The following is a 21,533-nucleotide window of genomic DNA, read 5'->3' on the forward strand; positions in this document are numbered from 1 at the left end:
GGAAGGAAGATTATAAATGGAAAAAATATAACAAAATTACAGATTATTTGATTAAGCAATTCTTATTCAACAAGTTCTACTTTTTTCTTTTTTGTAGTTATTTAGTTTTACAGAAGGTGAGTCAAGGGACAGGGCAATTAAAATGAGGCACTGCAATTAATTGAAACTGATAAGAAGTACTGATGTATTGTTGTTCTCAATTTTAAAAAGAAATCTAAAATTTGAGGAATTTTTTTATAGGACTGTCACTTAGAATTTTTAGAATATATACTTGATTAGATTTTATCATAACCAAGCACAATTAGCCCTTACACATTAATTTTGGTTTTACCAGATGTTTGTTACAAAGTTCCCCGTAACTCCTGTAGAGTGAAGCAGCCTGAATACATCAGTTGAAATAAAATATGAATTTGGTATGTTTAATGATATTTCTGTCTTTTTTTTAGTGGATCAGATGTTCTGGGAAGTTATGCAGCTGAGACGAGAGATGTCACTGGCAAAACTTGGCTATTACAAGGAAGAGCTCTAAGTCTTACTACTCGTGTGCGCGCATGAACTTCATTGAATATACATAACTAAAATGGCTGAATCTTTTTTTTGTCACTTGATATTTATTTCCACAAAGTGGGTCCAAGATCTTTCTCTTTTTGCAGATGGCACTAAGAAGTACTGTGATTGTTTTAAACTGACCTATGCTGTATATGCGTACACATAATATTTAGTTGAACAAATGTGGTAAACACTTGCAGGTGTATTAGTGATTGTAATTTACATTTAAAAAAAGAAATTCCGATTAAAGTGTTAATCTGAAACAGCCTCTGTCTTCTGTTGTTTGTGATGCAGAATAATGTGAATCTCCCTGAGAAGACATTCTAAAATGTAAAAATGAGATGATTTTGTGAAGGCAGAATAAGTGCCTGACATGTTATTCATTGTAGTGTTCAGATACATATATGTAGCTCTCTCTGCATACATGCCAATACAGTTAACAGACAATTAGAGAACTTGGAATTCTTTGAAGTGCTGCTTTCCTATACTTTTAATTTTTAAAAACATGCAAGAAGAGAAACATATACAGCATAATAAACCTGAGTATCTTCTTTTTAAAGTAGGGTGCTTTTTGAATTTCAAGGATCAATAAAATTATCTTGTTGACACTTTGGTTAGAAATCTGTCCTGACCCCTATCTGACTGCTAAAAACTTTCTCTTTCCCTCTGATTTTCTGTCATTAAAATGTTTTCATTCCTTTAAATGTTTGGTTTTTTTTTTTAATCCTACCTTTTTTTTGGGTTTCAGTGCTTTGTACATCATTTTCCCCACAGCTGCCCTTGAAAGTGGGAAATTTCCATGATGTGATTTCTTTAACATGTTGATGATAATTTCCATATAATGTTATCAGTTTTTTCACATGTACAGATTGTGTCAGACAACCCTAAAAAGGATCGTGGCCTCTTAATATACATTTTAAAGTGTTACTTTAGCACTCGAAGTTCAAGTGGTCCTTTTTTTCCTGGACATTGTCTAAGCTGAAAGCAGACAGCTAATGAGCTTACAGGAACATAGTTGTGGATATGTACTAGACTTACCCTTTTGGAAAAACGTTAGATCTTGATCCTGACAGCCATTTATCAATTACACTTAAGATTAAAGCATTGGCAAGTAAACAGACAAACATTAAAAGGGGAGTTTATATAGTTGTTTTTTTAACAAGAAGCATGTCAGTGGATACAGATCTTTGATGCTGAACAAAACCAGTGCTATTCATCACTTTCTTACTGGAATGTTCTTTGTTTTCCCAAAAGTAAATAGAATGAGCAGTGAGATTTAATACCATATTTGTGTTGCTTGTATGTGCCTGAAAACACTTTGCAAGTGTTGGCTTCAACCAGGCATTTTAATGTTAAAATTAAAACAAACAACTGAACCTAAACATTTTACATGTAATGGAGTATGTATGTCCAACTTGGACTGTTTCAGTACCGAAGAAATATTTTTATCTATCTCTTCTCCCTAGGTACTACTTGCTGTTGGAGACACCTGGAAAAATTCTACCATAAATTGTTAAAGGGTTGTTTGTTCTTTCAATAATGCTAAGGAAGTCTGGTTTTACCGACTCTTAGAAAACAAGCTGTGGTTGTTGGTATTATGTTTTATGCTAGACTCATAAATGCTTCCTAAATGATTGTTAATCCTGAGTTTACATAATGAGGTACAACTGTGTTCATGATTAGCTAACAGTAGGTAAATGGTAGCCAGTAGCTGTTGCTATTCTGACTTAATATCCTTTACAACAACAAAGTCCTGTTGCTTATTCAAGCAGAGAGAAGGGTCCTTTTTATACATGGTAGTATCTAAAATGTATTATGCTGAGGTGATTTTCTTGTATTAGGGATAACAAAGATGTACCCTATGTATCTCAGTGGTAATGACTGTTTGACTCAATTACATCAACATCTGACTGACTTGCTTCTGTCTTCAAGTCCCTACTCTGAAATTCTTTTCTATATTTTTAATATGAGCTGTTTATCCTGAGAAACCTGTGTCACTGTGAGTGCTCAGGGCTTGTAAAAACTGCACAACAGTTACTTGTGTGGTGAGTGTAATTACTTCAGAAAATAACCTAATTCCAGAGTTGACTTCATTGAAATTTTTGTTCATAACCAAATACCTCTTTCAGTGCCAATTTCACATCTGAATATTTTTGTCCTGTTTGCTTAGGGGTGGCAAAATGGGCCATTTTTAGTGTTTAAAGATGAAATCAGAGAAAATGAAATAAAAAATAGAAAATAGGATTTGCTGCTTAGCAAGAGCAAAGAGCTTTGTTCCATGTTCAGCTTTCCCATATGTTTTTCAATGCTACCTCAGATAAACAGGTAATTCTGTAATTTAATTTTGTTAGTAACAATTAGAAATTTTACTTCCCTACTAATGATGGCTTTGCTCTTGCATTTTTGATTACTGTTGATTTCGTCAGTAGTATTAATTATACGACCTGTGTGAAAGTACAAAGACAAGATAAGTAATTTTTATTGCTGCATTTTTTGCGCATGTGTAATTATAGTTAGTACTGGGACCAAAGGTCCTTGAAGCAAGAACATTAGACTTGCTTACTGGATAGAATACACATCACCTTCGCCTTGCCTCAAAAGGCTTCTCAGATTTTCCTTTACATGTAGTTTAAGTCCTTTACATAAAGCCAAAGTATAACTGTGGCTCTAGTTATGGAGGAATGAAATCAGCTGGTACAAATTCATTGAAACCTCTGAAAAAAACATGAAGTGTTCCTTGGCATGTTGGTAATCATCTGGAGAAGAAACAGTGCATTTTTCTCAGCGGGAACTCTTCAAGCAGTAGGAAAGCAAAACAGTTCTACTGGATTTTCATGGATGTGGTGGGAGAAAATGAGGCCTTACAGCAGTTCTTTGAAGGTAAGAGTCTAGTTTCAAGAGGAAGTCTTAAAAATTTTTGGTGGCAGCAAAAACACAGTAATTGTTTGGGGGTAACTGAGGAAGGAAGGAGGAAGAAGAGCCCTGAAACCCAAAACTCTGTTTACACAAAGCTATTGTGTAAGGCAATGAAATAGTACAAGTGGTACAGATGTGCAGCAGTACCTTTTTCTTTGTACTCTGGCCAGGAAACCAAAAGACAGGTGGACTCAGCAGAGCCTGCAGTACTGCCATGGTAATTGCCTTGAAGAAAAACTGGGAAGTGAATGAGGTCTCCTTGCAACTTATCACTTCTGAAATCTTTGTGATTTTCATGAGGTTAGAGATCTTGCTCCCTGCTCAGTCTTGTCAGGTTAAAGAGGGTTTTCTTTCCACTGATATTCTTCTGAAATGGCCTGATTGTAATTGGTAAAATGGTAATTGTGGCAGTATCAGGATCCTTCTGAGAAGGTAAACTTGGATATTTTTGTCTTTTTCCTGGGATCATCTGTTATTCTGACTTTTTTCCAAAGACATTTTCTATTCAAGCAGGTTACATTAATTTCCTGACTTTCTGTTACTACACAATTTACTTTCTAATGGATTCCATGATAAAACTGCATTTCTTAGGCTCTGCAATAATGTGATCCAAAATGGCTGTCAAAGGCTTTTTACTTTTTATTTTTTATCAAGAATTTTCTTTCCCTTTCTCCCATTTGCACTTTGCCTTTATTTGTTTTTTTATTAACCTTTCTGTACTAAACTTTTTCTGTATTTCTGTATTTTCTGTATTTTTCTTCTATTACCTGTACAGGTATTCATGTGATCCTGATCTCAAAGTAACTTTGCAAGCTTTACCTTTCTGTTGTGATTTTGTTTCTTTTTTTTCCCTGCCCTTCTGTTGGCCTTGGTGAGAGATGGCAATCATAACTTTTGAGTTTTATTTTCAAACTAAGAAATTGAAGATTCTCCAACATTGATCAAGAAAATGTATTTAAGAGAAGAAATTTGAATCGGTAAACAATCTAGGGCTGCTAGCTAGCAAATGTGTTGTTTATAGATATTGGGAAATTCATACCACCTTCCTTAAATTCAGTTTTAAGTTGTGGAGGTTAAAAACTAAGAAACTTTCTTGGGTTTGCTTTCAACAACATACTTTTTACCAGGCTGTTTGTTCCACTACTGCATTGCATAGCTGATAAATGCTCAAAATAGTGTTGGACATGAATTATATAAAAAAATCTCAGAATTTCTTTTTTTATGAACCCACTTGGAAAACATGATTTTCTAGGGAGTAGTCTAGGTTCTGTTTATGATACTGATACTGTGATGGTAGTATTGCAGATATTTTACCTGTATGAGCTCTCCAACTAGAATTACTACTTTTAATTCTATAATTGATAGTTTAATTCTTTTTAGAAGATAGCTTGGTAGTCTGTGCCAGTGTGAAAGGAAGAAGCCCTGTTGATTCCAATTAATTGCAGGAAAAATGAAACATCTTGGGATGTCATGTTCCTTTGATGATGTCGTGTGGTTCTGCTGTGTCATACTAGAACGTGGCAGAGGCCTGCTAATGCCATACGGTGCGCAGGGATGCCGTTAGATGGCTGAAGTTCGTTTTCTGAACGCAGATATGTGTCAAGGCTACAAGAGGTAATCATTCATTCAGTATGGGATAGGCTTCTCTTGCTGTTAAACCATAAGTAAGTCTGAAAAGGGAGAAAACTGAATTAAAGTGGTGTTGGCTCTCTTCAAGCAGGGGTTACATTTACTAAATACAAAGCCAGCTCTAACTTATGGCCTCTCTCCAGCTTAGCACTACAGTTTGTGGACTGGCTTTATAACACCACCTCAGGATGCAAGAGTCAGACTGCTAGTGCTAACTTGGTGACCTCTGTGAGTAGTCATAACAGTGTTAGAATATTGTCTTTCCAGGCTTTGAAAAAGCTGAATACTGCAGTGTTAAGTGGGGAATGGTGATCGGTGGTTGTTTTGGCTTACAAACTTAGCTGGCAGCTAAGCTCATTTATAGATCTACTTTGTAAGATGATTTGAAATTCATGAGCAAAAAGGATCCCATTTACCCTGTTGCTTTAATTCCTTACAGGGCATGTTTGTTTTGACACTCGTTAGTAATGTAAATTTGCATCTGCAATATTAAGAGGGGACAGTCTGAAGCAAGATTTTTTTTTTCAAGGAAAGTGAGATAATTGTTTTCCTGATGATTACTTCTTTCAGTAGTTCATAGACCTCTTAGATTAGATATGACTCTGGGATTTGACCTGGGCCTTTTCTCATTCAAGTAAATGGCTTTTCTCTTGCCATGTGGCTGTTTTGGGAAGTTCTTTTCTTTTTTTCTGTTTCGTTTCACTTGCACACTAGAGATTTCATCTTTGATGCAGGTTTTTTCTATTATTTCTGTTGAAATGAGTATTTAAAACATTTTGCATTTTAGAATCAATAAATTCCTATTTGTCAAGGGAAGGTCAGAGCTCCTGATTAGCTCTTCTGCCTGTGTGTGGTAGAGCAGTCCTTGCTGATGTTATCAATGGGTTGAGAAACCTGATGGAAGGTCAACCTAGTTACAATGTTAAACTCAATCTTTTCTTTTTTCTTGTTGTGAGGTACACTGAGGTGTCTGAAATGCACATGCTTGGTCTCAGACTCTCCACAATCTAAAGAAATCTCTTGGTGGAATCACTACCTCTCTGTATACTTGTATTCCATGTTACCCATACAGGAGCATAATTTAGAGCTCCTGGTCTGTTCAGCAAGCAGGTATTACTGAACACTGACCATGTTCTGTGTGTCGTTTTTACACCTTGAGCTGTATTTAATGATTCTTCCCTGTGTAGAGTAGCTGATGCTACTACACAAATCTAACTACAGATGGCTGGAAACTTCCTGGCATCCTCTTTTAATGTTGGGAAATGATCAGTTTAGCATTGTAGCATTGGTTTTTAGTCAATACTATTTCTTTGTCTCCCATCCTTCACTTTGCATTTAGGTACCACTGAAAAGGAGGCAATGGATTTAAACGCAGATATACATAAGGCACTGCACAGAAGTGTTGTGAGAATTAATCGCGCAGGTTTTTTGGGGATTGTGACTGTTGGTTACAGGACCATAGAGTGAAGCTCAGTAGCCAGGTGATCAGAGGCTCATGGCTGGAGTAAAGGAGGGGAATGGCTGCCAAAGAGCAACTGCCAGATTAGGAGGCTGTGGCATTCATATTACTCCTTTGGGGCCTGCAGCTGGGCATTAGGGACAGGCTAGGCCAGAATGGACAGAGAAACAGAAGTCAGTGGAAGAGCTGACAAGTTTTAGACTTGGGGACAGAGCAACAGAATATCAAGCTTATGAAGAAATGGGAAAAATATATAATCGTATGCAGCCCATGACTGCGGTCTTTGTTCTGCAAACATCTCTCTATGAAACTCTAGCCATGGCACTACCTTGGCCTTTCACATTTGTTTGTTGGGTAGCTGGCAGTCCTCTGCACAGTGACACTAAAGTTGAATGTGTCACTCAGTGCAGACTCTTCCCAGAGCTGTCTGGGCACACTGTGGTGTGAAGTGTGCACTGGGAGCAGAGAGCCCTGAGCACAAGCTGATAACTGAGGCTGCTGACTCCACATATCCTCCAGCAGCTCTTAGGCACACAGTTCTGTGCAGGAAGCTGTGTGTTAAAAAAGGCCTCTCAACAGGGCTTGCCTTGCCACCTACACACTGGTCTCTGCTCTTGCAAGCACCTAACATCCAGATGAGTGACTGGCTTGCATACTGCCCATATCTGTTAAGTACTAACTGTGATCAAATGCCTATGAAATGGTTACCAACATTTGAAATAAATTTGCATATGATCCAACAACTCCTCCTCTGCTGAAACAGATCCCAGTGCAAGCATATGATGCCAGTGACCTGGAAAGTACATTTGGAAAGAAAGAATAAAGTTGTACAGGGCAGCAAAATGTACTAGCTCTTCCATGCACCTGGATCACGAACATTCATTACTTTCATCTTCCTGATGTGCTTCCTTCTTCTCCTTCTTCCTTCTTCTCCCAGCACTTGTTCTTTCCTTCTTCTCCTCCTTATTTAACTGTTCATGCAAAGTGGAGAGATTAAGAAGGACTAATACATATTGCTGTTGTCATCACTTTGCAACAGAGCTAATCTCTGGACTGTGGGATGCTCATTTGAAAGGCCTTATCCTTGTTTGATTCATAGCTATATTCCTTGATTCAAAAGAGCCTGTCTCTGACCTTGGTCAAAATAAAAGATTCTTGGTTTTGTGGTACAGGAAAGACACTTTGTATATGACCTCTGGCCTCATGTTAGTAATAAAGGCACAAAGGCTAGGCAATTTGAACAGGAAAACAGGTGGGTAAAATAAGGAGAAGGTGATGGAATCATTTTCCCAAGGACTATATTAGTAAAAGGAGAGGTGTTTGTGGTTCAGGGTGGGAGTGTCCTGCATTCAGACACGAAGAATGAAAGGATGAGTCTCCAACAAGTTTGAGGAAGGCTGCTAAGGAAAGCCAAGCTCTTTTATACTCAGGCTGGTTTTGCAAAGTGCTCTGCTGCTGCTTCACAACTTTTTCTGAGGCAAGTTGGTGTGCTGCACCTATTGAATCTGTTCTTCTCTAGTGTGTGGCAGACAGGTTTATATACAATGTCAATATATTGAGATCTATCAGTAGCACACCTGCAAGTTGCTATCCCTCTGTGAAAGGCAGTAAAAATTAAGCCTGCAGCAGCAATAACTAAACAGTACCTAGATTAATCAGTGATCACAAAGCAATTCAGGAAATGTTTATTAGCAATGTAAATTTACGTATTGACAGACACATGAGGAAATTCCTGTGCAAGGTGATGGATATTTAGGTGCTGCTTCTTGTTATGTCCTTTTCTAAACACTGAAGGAACTGTATCAGTCAGAGACATCAGAAAACAACTGAAGATACATTATGGTATGACTTCTTACTGTACAAGCTAGTACAGTGAGAAGACAGCAAACACACCAAAGGCAGTCACTGCTCCTCTGCTCAATGGCAGCGATTAACCTTTTGTGTTCTCCCATGCTGCCACAGAGCTGAAGGGACAGGGTCGGTGTCAGACACTGGGGGCTGAGCTACACAGCTTTGGGTGTGTGGGCTGGTCCATTTTATCTTGCACAGAAGTGGAACAGAGCCACATGTAGCATAAGCGGGAAAGTCAAGGTCCTTATCTTGTTTCCTCTGTGACTGGGCACACCTGTATTTGTGGAAGGCTTGCTGGAGAGGTGTGGAGCCTGCAGAGGAGGACTGCTTGGCTGGGTTTTTTAGAGATCTCTGGTTGACTTTCTATGAAAGTTGTCATGAAGTGTGGAAACTTTATAATCATAAAATCTGTTTATAGCCTTCAGTTACCAAGCAACAAAGGGCAAAGTACTGAACCTTTCTATTTGTTAATACATTTAACATGGTAGTGGGCTGGGGTTTTTTTTGAGTAGGAGAAAAGGAAGCCACCAATCAAACATTTCTAAAGCTTTATTTGTGCTTTCTTTAAACTCAGATGGTGGATATTTAAATTGAGTGTTTCAAAAATTCACTTGCAGTACTAATCCAGAAAGTGGATCTGTGTGAGACAATGTCTGAGCTTCAACGCAACAAACTGTTTTGACCCCAGTGTAAAGGAGCTGGAAATTATCTTCTAAACCTCTTTTCCCAGTTGCAGACTGGGGTCCTTCATCCTCCTGCTGTAGTAGTTCACTGAAGCCTTAATGCACTGTTGTTTGCCTGGTGCTGCCCTTTCATCTGCATCTGCCCCTACATTTCTCATCATCCTTTTTCCCAGAGTGACTAAACCAGGAGTGAAACCCACCTGTTAGATATAAGGCAGGATGGATTTGATTTTCCTTTGTGTAGGAGCATGGGCAGCATTAATTAGTATGAAACACAATTCCCTCTGAATTTCTGTCTTCTTTAATTTTAGGACAAGATGTCCATGGAGCCTTGGAGAATCCCATGGTGGATACAAGCATGTTGGAAGAATTCATTAGTAGTGACATAGAGTTTGGTACTTTGTAAGTATTATGGCAACAGATGCTTCCCCTCCTTAGCCACATCTCTGGAATTGTTTTCATTAGTGCCATGATTAAATCTGAGTTTCAAGAGGATTGTGACTCTCTTGATACTGTTTCTTGAAGCTTTGTAAGAAGATTTGGAAAAAATGAATTACAGACAGTAATAGAAATATGGTTGTCTTGTTCAACAGAACGAATGATAAAAGTCTGAGTTGATTCAAAACTGTTAAGCTAATTGTGGCATTAAATACAAAGCTGTTACTTTAACATCCCTGTAACTGCCAGTTTACTGTTTATGAACAGAATAAGTGATAAAAGTGAGACTAGTGTATAATACACTGAGAGAATAATGGAAATCTCCCAGTTTGAGTGAAGCAGAGCTACTGTTTTCATCCTGATACTTAATTCAGGACAGAAACTGTCCATTAATCTCTTTTGAGACTAACTTTAAGAGATTCAAAGAGGCATAGTGCAGAGGTTTATGGTCAAGAGTGGAAAGATTATGATCTATCAAAGACTTAAACCCCAAATCTTTCATCTAGACAACAGTCAGATGACTGTTGTTCAGTGTATTAATGGACTGACACTTGCGTTTGCCAAGAAGCAGAGCAAGAGGAGATGTTTTAAAAATAATTAAATGAGATTTTTCATTCTAGACACACTCAGCTGTACACATGTTTACTTACAGTGGGCTAAATAGGCTTATGCCTGCGCTAAATCATGAATAATGAATTTATTCTCTCTGCCCAAGCTATAAAAATAAAGAATGAAGAGGAGTTTATGTGTAAATATCCATAGCCTTTATTTTTAGAGTCACTAAACCTGTTTTAGGTTAACTGGATTATTGAACTCCTGTCTGACAATTTTAAAATGTTATTATTTGGCTTTTATACACAAAATATAGCAGAACTATGAATGTGTATATATATGCTATTATGTAGCTTAGGTAAGTGAGATATTATAGTTACAGAGCTACAAAGTATTTACATGCAAGAAAACCATTTATAAAGCTATTATGGGTTTGAAGGCTGAACAGAAGTTTACACTAATAGTACAGTCATACTTTGTTATTTCTGGGATTAAGAACATTTACTGAATTGTTAGATCTCTACAAGTCAAATTATTAAGTATTTGTCTCTATTACAGACTATTTGTGCATAAACAGAATAGAATCTCATAAAGGAGCTTACCAAAATATGTCAAAGGAGAAAAATACTAAAAACCTTCATATATACATATAAAATGCACATCACCATATTGGCATGTACAATACTGAATGGAGAGTGCAATGAAAAGGGTGCTGTTACCACCACAGTCTTGGGGACACCTGGAAATTTCCATTAAAGGTCATCTTGCATCAGACAGACTGTCAGCGTTACATTTATTGTTCTCTTGCATCACATGTGAAGTACCATGTGATTTCCTCATGTTTTCCTACAGTAATAACTTCTTCTTCATCAGCGAAAGGAGCAAAAGGATTGCTGTGTCCTTTCCTAAGTAGGTATTTAATTGATAGACTATGGCTGTAATACAGAATCATTTAAACTACAGATTATTTTTTTTCCTCGAAAAAGCACAGTATCAGTTTCAGTAAGGTTCTAACTTGGAGACATATCCCAACTACTGCTGTACTTCATAAATACTTTCTTTCTCCTAGAAAGTGTCTATCTTTGTATTTTACTGAAACATTAACTTAAAGCAGAAATCAAGCACCTAAGACAGCATTTGAAAACAGAACAGGAAGTATGTGGAAGTGAAGTTTTAGACTTTTATGAGTGTACTTTTTTAAATTTTACAAGGCACAGTTGGAATTCAGTATCTCTGGATCAAGTATCCCATAGGAAAAAAAAAATTACATGTTTACGAACTCTATTCAAAGTTGAAAACAAGGTTTAAAGTGTAAGCATGGTATTTAAAAGCACCAAAAAATCTATTTTGAAGGAAATGAAAGAATATTCTAACAAGGAATTTTAAAATTAATTTTTAAAGAGGAATCATGTAGTTGAAGCTAACCTGAAATGCAGGGTTGTGGGTGTGACGTGTTAGAAAACCACTAGCAATACCGTTATGAAATATGCAAGCATGTGTCAAAAGTAATAGACTGTAACCAAAAATGCAACTGCCTCTCTCTGATGTTATCCAAACTCAGGAATACAAAACCTGAAGTAGAAACAGTAGGACAAAAATCAGGTGATGCAAGTTTTTCACTGATGCTTGAAAATATTTGCTATGTATGCGGGAACATGTGTTTTATGAATATGAGTGTTCTCTTTAAGGAATTTTATTTTTTTCAGCTTTTGCCAGAACACTGGGCCTTAGCCAAGGAGGTGTGTCTCAATAAATTTCTGTCACCCTTCCTTTGCTCTAGCATTTTTCGCCTAACATGCATCTTGAGCACTTGCCTTTCAGGCACTTTAAAGCAGTGTTTGAGCTGACATTTCATAGAAATACCTGAAAGGGTTGAGAACCCAGTCCATTTCTTGAACCTCCATCTATTTCTAATGTAACACAGGAATCCTCTGTAGTTTTTTAAATGTCAGCAAGATGGCATAGGATTTTCTCTACCTTAAGCTGCTACGAAGGCACCACTGTTGACTGAAAAACTTGAAATAAATATGTGTGACAGACCTGTGCCCTCAACTGACTGAAGACAGAACCGCTGGTTTGCTCTAGTGGTTTGCTGTTGGGCTTAGGACGCTCCTGTTTTCATTGCAGAAGGAATGAAGTGGTTTTGCTACACACTGTGGGAACCTCTGCTTGTTGCTAGACCAGTGGACTTGGTCTAGTTTAAACTATGGTGTAGTTCCAGGTCTCACTTTAAGAAAGAAATCCTTTACCAATGTCTAATAAGAGAAACATTGTAAAAGCAAAATAAAGTATCACAAGGACATATGATACAATATAATCAAGCATATATACCAGAGAGTAAACAATCGAGAACCTTTCAAATCTCAGGCATGTGAGTGGACTGTTGGAGACAAATTGAGATCAAAGCTCTTTCTGTTAGCTGCATACTCGCTTCCTGCCTGAAAATCAGGGGAAAGCTGCACAGTAATATGCCTGGAACATGCTAGTACAAAGCAGTGTGTTTGAAGTTCTTTAGAAAGGAATCAGGAGAGGTCGTGTTTTCAGAAATTTGCCTGAATAAAAGAAGAATAAAGAAAGAATAAAAACCAGCTAACACTAAAAGTCACAGACCACACTTAAGTTGTTTGGCTTTCCAAACAACTTTCCTCTAAGCAGGAATGTTACAAAATAAATCTCCCCTGCTTGTCTATGGGATTTGGCAAGGAGGGATCTGTGGATCACATGGAATTTCTTAGTTCCCAGCTGGGATTCCTCTGTCATGCCTCCAGACCACAGCTCTTGTAATGACTGTCAGAGCATTACTGCCTTCCCATCCTGTGCCTCTGCACCAGCTCCCTGTAATGCTCCTACCACGGGTTTGCAGGTGCTGTGCCATGCAGGGACCTTTCCTCACACAGGGTGCCAAGGGTGTTTCTCCTGTGCAGTGCTGACTGCCAACGACCCCGAGCTTCTGTGGAGGTGGTCGTGCTTTCCAGGAAGTGGACTGGGAGATGAGTCTCCTGCTTCTGTAGCTGCACAGAAGACAGCAGCCCAGCTCTGCCCAAATCTGGCACAGTGCAGTGTTAGTCAGCAGACGTTTTCGTGGAAGCGTTGGGAGGATGGTACTATGTGGGGGACTGTGAGTCAGCACCCCAGGAGCACCCTTTGTCATGGGCAAGAGAACCCAGGTGCAAGAAATTTTTACTTCATTCTAAAGTAACAAACTTTTGATCATTGACGTGTATCGAGAAAAAGAAGATATATGCAATCAAAACACTTGGGAAATATCCTTCATCCCTCCTCCTTTTTGAGGCTCAGTTTAAGCTGACTGTTTCTCCCTCCTTCATGATCCCCAGGTACCTTCCACTCCTCACAGTCAGCCCCTCCTATTGCCCGTTGATAAACTCATTGGTCAGCAATGGTGTTTGGGTTAAAATGTGAATTAATGACTTGTCTTCTGTGAGAAATGAGGGGCTTTTTTTAAAGTTTGGATTTTGAAGCTTTTTTGGAGGAGACTGTTGGGATGGACCTTTTACTACTCCTTATTTTCAATACTTTTATGATTTAGGGATAGAAGCTGTTAGTTATTGGTCCCTTACTATGTTTCTTGTAAGTGAAACAGAACTGAAAGATTACGTAGAACTGATGAGAAGGAAGGCACTTGCCCATGGAACCCCCATCATAAACTTCTGGACTTTTTTGATGAGCTTGTAAAAGCTTGTATTTCAAAGTGGGCACATGTGTTTCCCACCTGTGTGTCAGCCCCCACTTCCCTCCAGACTTGGGCTGTCCCGCATGGTGAGTGAGGTGCTAAAATGGGGACCTGCTACCGTCTGACAGAGAGAGTCTGAGTGCACTTCGGCCAAACAAAGGTCTTAGGAAATTAACTCGTGATGAAGATGCTACAGATCTCTCACCTTTAGTCTAGGAGAATGGGCCTTAAATCCCTTGTGAGGGATATTCAGAGTTACTGGTAGCCCAGAGGTAGCTGAAGGAGGATTGAAGTCAGCAGACTGTGAAGGTGGGGTTTGGGGAAGAACAGGTAAGGATGGAGCTTCCTGGCATGGCAGGGATGTGGGAGGGCCATAGGAGATGGTCTGATGAAGCATAAGTGATGTTGTTCCTCTGAGAAGGGGCAGCAAAGATGGTGGGCAATGCTTTCTGAAGACTCTTGTCAGAAGCCTGTCGGTCACCCATCTGCTTTCAGCATTGGCTGTCGTCATCCTCCACGTCTTGCTCCGGTAGAAATTAAAATCTCTTTTTCATCCCTAGGCAAAGCCAGTTGCCAGACTCCCCACCGGACTCTGGATCGGAACCATGTTCTCCACCACAGCTGCAGAGTAGGTGACGTGAATTCAGTTTCCCCCAAGCTTGTAGCAAGGTCTCCAGCTCCTTTCCCATGTTCTTATTTTCTTGTCCATTTATTTCCTGCAGCCCCATGGTATAATACTACATGGCCCAGCGGGCTGCAGCCTCCGCTCCCATGCCCATCTGCTGTGGCACCCAGCAAGCTTCCCTGCAGGTTCATGGAGGCTTACTCTGACCCCAGTGCCACTGGGCATCCTTGCACCATCTCCCAAGGCTGCAGTCTGAAGATGGAAAATCCTGTGACTCCTTGGAATCATTCTACATCCTCCAGCTGTTCGGGCTTTAATTATTCATACTTTCAGCCTAATGCATCTCAGATTTCTGGGTAAATGATAAAGATTTTATGCAAAGGATGAGACAGATACGAAAAAAAATAGGGCTGGTTTAAGACTGGTTGTAAATCCCTGTGGGTGTAGGGTTTTCCACAGGATGGCAGTGTTTAGACATTTTTGAGGTGCTTGTGGTTGAGGGTTCTTTAAAACATCTTGATTGCAGTTCAAATTGGAAGTAGGAATGGATTTCAATTTTTAAAACATTAGAAGGCTAAGGAGGGTTCGACGTGTGCTTTATAACTGGATGATAGAAATACTCGTGTTTTGCAGTACCCATTTTAGGGATTTGTCCATACGTATCTTGTAAGTATTCTAGCAAGTGACATAAGAGAAAAGAAAAAGTCATACCTATGGAAGTAAGTGAAATGGTATTCATATAACATCTGCCATATTAACTCAGCTATATGTTTTGGATGCCTAATTATTTAAAATACACCAGTATTTTAACATTAACTGGTAAAATACACTTACTAGTGCAAGCATACAACCATGATACCCAGTAAGAATGCATTGACATGGAAGAAACCTTAGTTTGAATTCCTGCTGGCCCTGACTGAGACTTGGAATTTGACTTGTTTTTATCCCCCATCCAGAAGGAATGATCTGTTAGGATATTCTAGTTTACATCCTTTAGTATCGAAACTTTGGAATAAGGTTTTTTCCTTTTGCACAAGGATGCATTTTTTGAAATCTCACTCCCTGGGATAGGGGAAGACTGTTACCTGCTACTGGTGTTTTCTGTACAAGAACAAAAATGCATTCATGCTCAGTGCAGTACAATTATTCAAGATAAAAACTGTGATTTTAATGTAGATGCCAGGAAACAGTAACCCCTGCCACTTATGCACTGTGTACATTTTTTAAAAGAGATCAATTTCTTTATTCATATGAAATAATAAATAAATAAATTGTGTTTTGGAAGGAAAAAATGGGATAATTCAGTTTTAAAAAGCCAGTAAGAATTTCCTCCCCTTAGCAAATCAGAATTTGGATGACAATGTAGATAAAACAGGATCATAAATACATGGGTGTTCTCTTGTTATGATTCTGTAATATCTGTATTTAAACTTATAAAGAAGTAATGCAACATGTGTTTTTAAAAAAGTATTTCTGCAGAATCAGGCAAAAAAAGGAAGCTTTCCCAATTACTGGGTGATGTCACTGATTCTCCACTGCAGTCTCAGGACTCCAGACAAGGTAAGAAACTCTGTGAAGATGAAATTTAACATTTTATGCCGTAGACAATTGAATACTTTAAGAGCATTGCTCCTGCTGGCTCTGAAAAGGTAGTGGTATTACTGGTCTGTACTCCACTACCAGGTTTGGAGGAATTTACCTTTTCAATGATTTGGAAAACCAGGACCTATTTATATTTGGTGGAGAAGCATTAGAGGTTCATGTTTCCAGAGGATTTTCCGGACAGAGTCTTCTGCCCTTTTCTATGTGTGAGTGAGCCTGAAGTACACAGATGATACCATACTCTGCTGACTTTGCTTGGCACTAAATTGACTGGGCAAAGAAACCATCTTGGGTCAGCTTTACAAGGAATTAATGTGGTAAATGAGTAAAGAGATTTCAGTTTCCCTTTATCACCTCCACTCCATATTTTTTCCATGAAGTGTATCCATGCGCAAACTGGGTGAAAGCTGTATGTTCTTTCCCACCTCTTCCCGAGATTAATTTGGTTCATTGTTTTATCAAGATAAGAATGCTAAGCTTATAGCAATTGATACACAAAGGCTTATCAGGCATGTACAGAAATGAATCAGCTTCTGTGAAGTGTGAAGCTCTCTACAAATGAAGAGTTTGTAATGAACAGTTTATCTGAGGAATTTTCACCCATGTCTGTTAGTGAAAAATCTGAGAGTTGCTTGTTATTCCTTCAGAGTAAGTTATTTTTCAGCATTAAATCGGTCTTTTAGAACACTTTTAATGAGTAGCAACTGGATTTAGCAGGTTACTTTTCCTTTGGCATCTATTATTTGATCAGTGTTTCTTGATTGTGACTAGTCCTCTCAGTCAACCACTGCTGGAAAGAGAAGACAAACAGACACTTCTGTATCTAAAATTGCTATTGCTGTTTTTAATGCTTAAAGACATAGCTTTGAAATAGGCTTTCTTTAGGTGTCACTGTTAATAAAATCTCACATGTGCATTGGAATAAGAACACAGACATTGGTAAAAATGGCTTGGGGATCATGTAGAAATAAGGTGTAAATGTCTTTACTGTGGCATTTTATGTATCTATATATATATATCTATATATATATCTTTACTTGGCTGTGTGTCAGAAGCAGGGACTTGCAAAAGAAGCTTGGGCCTGAAATGATTCTATAGGCTCTATCTTACTATGCTGTTGCTGACTGTGGGTAAATCTTAGTTTATATGCTCAATGACATATTTTCTTCTATCCTTACTGCACTCTATTTATCTGTCTCTCTTATCACATTCTCCTCTGTCTTCATAAAATGTAAATATCAGAGAATTGTGGTTAACCCTATCTATCTCAGAAATTTATAATTTATAGTAACCAGATCAACCAGAGGTAGTGGTGAATGTGCTTGCTATTGAAAAACTGTGCCTCCTGCTATATGTTCTTCAGTTTGAATCTGTAGTAGAGAGAATGAGAAACAAATATAATTGTTTTGCTTAATTGCTTCTTGCAGTGTTGCAGATGTACAGTAAAATGCTTAGCTTTCCTTTTTCCCCCTCCCCAAAGGAACCTATCCATCCTTTTGGAGAGAATAAAAAATAGGAAGTGCTACTTGTGTAATATTTTGCAAATCAGGAAAGCTGAAAAATTTATTTTCTAGAGCAATCTTTTGGAGTGACTGCAAAGGACAATCAGATTTAAATATCTATGCAATGCATTTATGATTTATATGTATGTGTATATATGTAAATATATTTATAAAAATGTTTATGTAGGACTTTTGGCTAGTTCCAAAAGTAATAACTGAATTGTCACTGTCTCTCTACAGCAACTCTTAAGGACCGTGCTGCTGAACTGCAAGGATATGACAGTGATGGACAGAATGCAGCTTTGGAAAAATGCTGTCAAGCTCTAACATGGCAACCATATCAAACTTCTCAGTGGAACAGCTTGTTTAACTCTAATTATGAAAAACTGTAAGCACTGATGTTTGCATCTAAAAACGTGGTTCCCTGTGTTTTTTTTTTTCTTTTTTTCCCCCCCTGTTATCATAGGTTTGTAAGAATAAACAATACATTTGGCATCCTTTGTTCTTACTGGAAATAAGATCAGAGAAGCAAATATAACAGGCATGATGAAGTATGACCTTGCAGATGTATCAGATAAGTAGATCTTTAAACACTGGTTGAAATTCATGGCAGGTTTTCTGATTTCCCTTCTGGGATTTAGAGACTAAAGAAAAGTGAGTTAAAATACCAGTTAACTTTTTGTTTATTTTGTCAAGCTCATTGGGGCAAGTAATTACCAAGCATTTGGCACCTTTCCTTCTAGAGGCCTAAAACATTAAAGAAAAATGGAATTAGAAGATAGCTGTATTACTTCTGAGCTCATATAACCTAAGTCTTAAAAACTATAGACACCTGTGTATGGCATGCAACTGTTTTAGTTAAAGGTTTAGAGTTTTCCTGTGTAAATCAAACTGTAAATATTTTTCTTTTTTTGGCCACATGATCTGGGAAAGGTCATTCCAAGTTCACTTTACATCCCTGATTTTCTTCATTCTAATATTTAGAATGAACCCTTTTAACAAATTAAACCTTTTCTACAGCATCTGGTTAGTTCTTCAGGATTGGTACACAAAATATGTCACTGTCTCCACAGGAATTATATTGCATAGTAAATTTTAACGTTCCTCTAGCCCAGCCTGCCGAAAACTCTCATGGGAGTTGAGGTTGTATCAGTGTCATTAGTGGACACTGATGTTCCCTGTTTGCACACTGTGTGATAGGACCATAACACATTTTACTGTGTCCCACACAAATCCTTCTTCTAGGGTATTGACATGACAAGAGAGCAGACAGCTAAGTGTCCACACTTTTCTACTCCTTGGGAGCTAGATGGGCCCAGAAACCTCCAGCTGTGTATGTGATCTGAATTGTCACTCTAGGTGGAAGTGGCTTCCAACTCTTGTTACACTTTCAGTCAATGGCTACATGGCAGCTCTGTGCTGATGGTGGGAGATTGCTCTCCTGCTGCTACCCAATTACTTGTTTGTTCCCATACACTTAAAATTGAGGTTCCAGACTCGCATTTCTTTGTGGCTTGGGTCAACAAAGACAATGTGATGCTGAGCATTAAATTATCCAAATACACACAGTGTTGCCATTACTTGTGGAAGGAGATTGAGATGTTACTTGCAGAAGAAGTCAGTGTTACTTTTAATTGAGATCAACAGCAGTGCCATTGTTCCAAGATGCACTGTAATTACAACACATTGCACAGATTTTTTGAGTAGTGGTCCTGTATTCTGTTAGCCTCAAAAGACTCATGTACTTATCATTGTTCAGTGTAGATGGATTGATCTATGCCTTCAAACTGCTGTGCCTAATTTAGGGGCATTTCTCAGGTTAATCATTATTTTCCATTTTATTCATACAATAACCTTTTGGTTATTTAATTTTCACAACAAAAATGCTATTAGCTAAGGTGGATTCATTAGAAAAGGTTACTCTGCCGTTAGTTATGCCCTGCATTTTGTCTGATGGCACTGTCTTGACCCTTTGCCCCATATTGGTGAGGCTCTGTTCCAAAGATGTTGTCTGAAGACTTAAATTCTGAATAGAAAAAGGAATTCGAAGCATATTTCCAACAAGGGATGCTTATGTGACAGGGGTATCCCTTGCTACCTAAAAATTATTTACTGTAAGACTCACCATTCTTTGTGCACTAAGAACAAATTATGTGTTTGCTCATAATTACTGTAAATGACATACTCAGAAAATTATAACACAGAATTGCTCTTTGGGAGTCATTGTTCCAAACACTTCAACTTGGAGACATGGAAATGTTAAATTTTTGCTTCTCAAGCTGTTTGTCTGCATGCAAGCAAATAGTCTGAAATTGCTTTAAGAATATGAGTTAATGAACTTGCTGCACACCTAAATCTGAAAAATTACTCCTTTCCCTACTATGAAATACATACATTTCCTACATCAATAAAAAAATTACCCATTGTAGGAAGGAACTGGAGAAGTTTTACTTCCTTAATAACAATGGTTTGAGTAGGTGGTGGACACTTCATTATAATTTTAAATATGAAGTAACATATGACTTAGTAGTTTTGAAATAGTTCCCTTTTTCCTTTGTCCCAGATAGTCAGGGATTGTTTGAAGGGGGAATTTTGTTCATAATTTATAAAAAGATGATAAAGTCTGTATGTTTCTTATGAAGTCTGTACCTTTTGCTTTTTCCAACAAATAATATGCAAATGAAAGGAAGAGTTATGAAAAGCCGTCTTCACTAATTGAGTTAATGAGAGGTTCTCAGTAGCATAAGACAAGATCATTATCAAACTTTCATTAGCAAGAAAACCCAGAGCCTTTATAAAGTAACCTTGCCATGTAGTCCTGTTATTTCAGGATTATCCATCACTTAAATCAAAGGACCGGAAACATTGTGGGATGGTGAGTTCACTGTCTCTTCTAGAAGGATCTTTTGATACCTTTCCTTGTTTACTGTGAGTCATAAGGACAGAGTACTCTTGCTCTTTGAGTGACAAATTAACCCTTTGAATAAATAAAATAGGCTTGCTTGAGTAGGAAGGACAACATATAAAGGAGAGCTTTTTAGTCATCTGGCCAGAGGGTCAGTACCGATACTTTTCCTTTGGCTTGAGTAAAGCCTTATTTGAATCCCAGTAGCTTCTGCAGAAGAGCTTGGTGTGGGAATCTGTGAACAAAATGAGGAGTCTTGCTGGCTCATTAGCACGTTGTTGCCTGCAGCACTAACTGCAGACTGTTGTTTATAGCAGTGTTATAACGAATGATTGAATATGCTAAAAGGTTTGGTTGTGATTTTAGATGCATAGACTTCCTTTATATCAGATTTGTAAGTGAGGATTGTGTAAGCCTCTCCACCTCTGGTTTGCAAACATTTCATGTGTCAGATTAGAATTAAAGGACGCATTATATGCATTTTCATTTTTACACCTATGAGAGGCTATGAAGAAAATTCTGGTAGAACTGGTGATTGTAAGGATGTGTTTCAGCTCCCATTTTGCCTCTAAAAATCAGGTGGATTTTCAGACCACATAAAAAAATAGAAACTCGAGATGTGACTCAAATATGTCAGTACTTAGTTGCTATTCTTTCTTCTTGTTTTTGTAGACCTACTGTAGGATATCACATTGTCACAGATAAAGGATTTAATTTTTCAACAGCAGATGATGCCTTTGTGTGCCAGAAGAAGAATCATTTCCAAATCACAGTCCATATTAGAATCACTGGACATCCAAAATATGTCAAAACTCAGCTGGGGGGAAAACCAATAGAAAAGTTTTACTTGAAAGCTTATGGAATTAAGGTGAGTGTTTATCCTCTTTGAGATTATTACTTTTAGTTATCCATATAATGAGGTAAAAGACTGTTTTCTGAGTAATTTTTGACCAAGATCTGACAAAGGAGAACTCTTTCATGCTACTAGTGTCTCCTATGTGGAACAGAATTTCCAGTATGGGTCCACAAACCTGCATATACAAAAGTAGTAAGAAATTGTAATCTGTCTGAAAGATTTTACCAGTTTTTTTTTTTTACTTACTACCAACATTCAGTAAAAAAATTCATGTA

General features: G+C 38.0%; 2 protein-coding genes across 3 annotated transcripts in view; both read left to right on the forward strand.

Annotated features, from left to right (window-relative positions):
• The window catches only part of RAB3IP (RAB3A interacting protein), a 32,504-nt gene extending 31,688 nt beyond the window's left edge, over positions 1-816 (forward strand). For both annotated transcript variants that reach the window (XM_032687934.1, XM_032687935.1), the window contains one exon: positions 447-816. In XM_032687934.1, the coding sequence (XP_032543825.1) occupies positions 447-529 (83 nt within the window). In that variant the 3' untranslated portion in view covers positions 530-816. The remainder of the gene's footprint in view (positions 1-446) is intronic.
• Positions 817-3,383: 2,567 nt separating this feature from the next.
• MYRFL (myelin regulatory factor like) overlaps positions 3,384-21,533 on the forward strand; it is a 41,860-nt gene continuing 23,710 nt past the window's right edge. Inside the window, exons 1-7 of the mRNA XM_032688951.1 lie at positions 3,384-3,429; positions 9,399-9,489; positions 14,329-14,396; positions 14,491-14,749; positions 15,862-15,953; positions 17,738-17,885; positions 21,075-21,270. Coding sequence (XP_032544842.1) covers positions 3,384-3,429; positions 9,399-9,489; positions 14,329-14,396; positions 14,491-14,749; positions 15,862-15,953; positions 17,738-17,885; positions 21,075-21,270 — 900 coding nt within the window. The remainder of the gene's footprint in view (positions 3,430-9,398; positions 9,490-14,328; positions 14,397-14,490; positions 14,750-15,861; positions 15,954-17,737; positions 17,886-21,074; positions 21,271-21,533) is intronic.

Source organism: Chiroxiphia lanceolata, chromosome 5 (assembly GCF_009829145.1).
Source record: "Chiroxiphia lanceolata isolate bChiLan1 chromosome 5, bChiLan1.pri, whole genome shotgun sequence".
Classification (NCBI taxonomy): domain Eukaryota; kingdom Metazoa; phylum Chordata; class Aves; order Passeriformes; family Pipridae; genus Chiroxiphia; species Chiroxiphia lanceolata.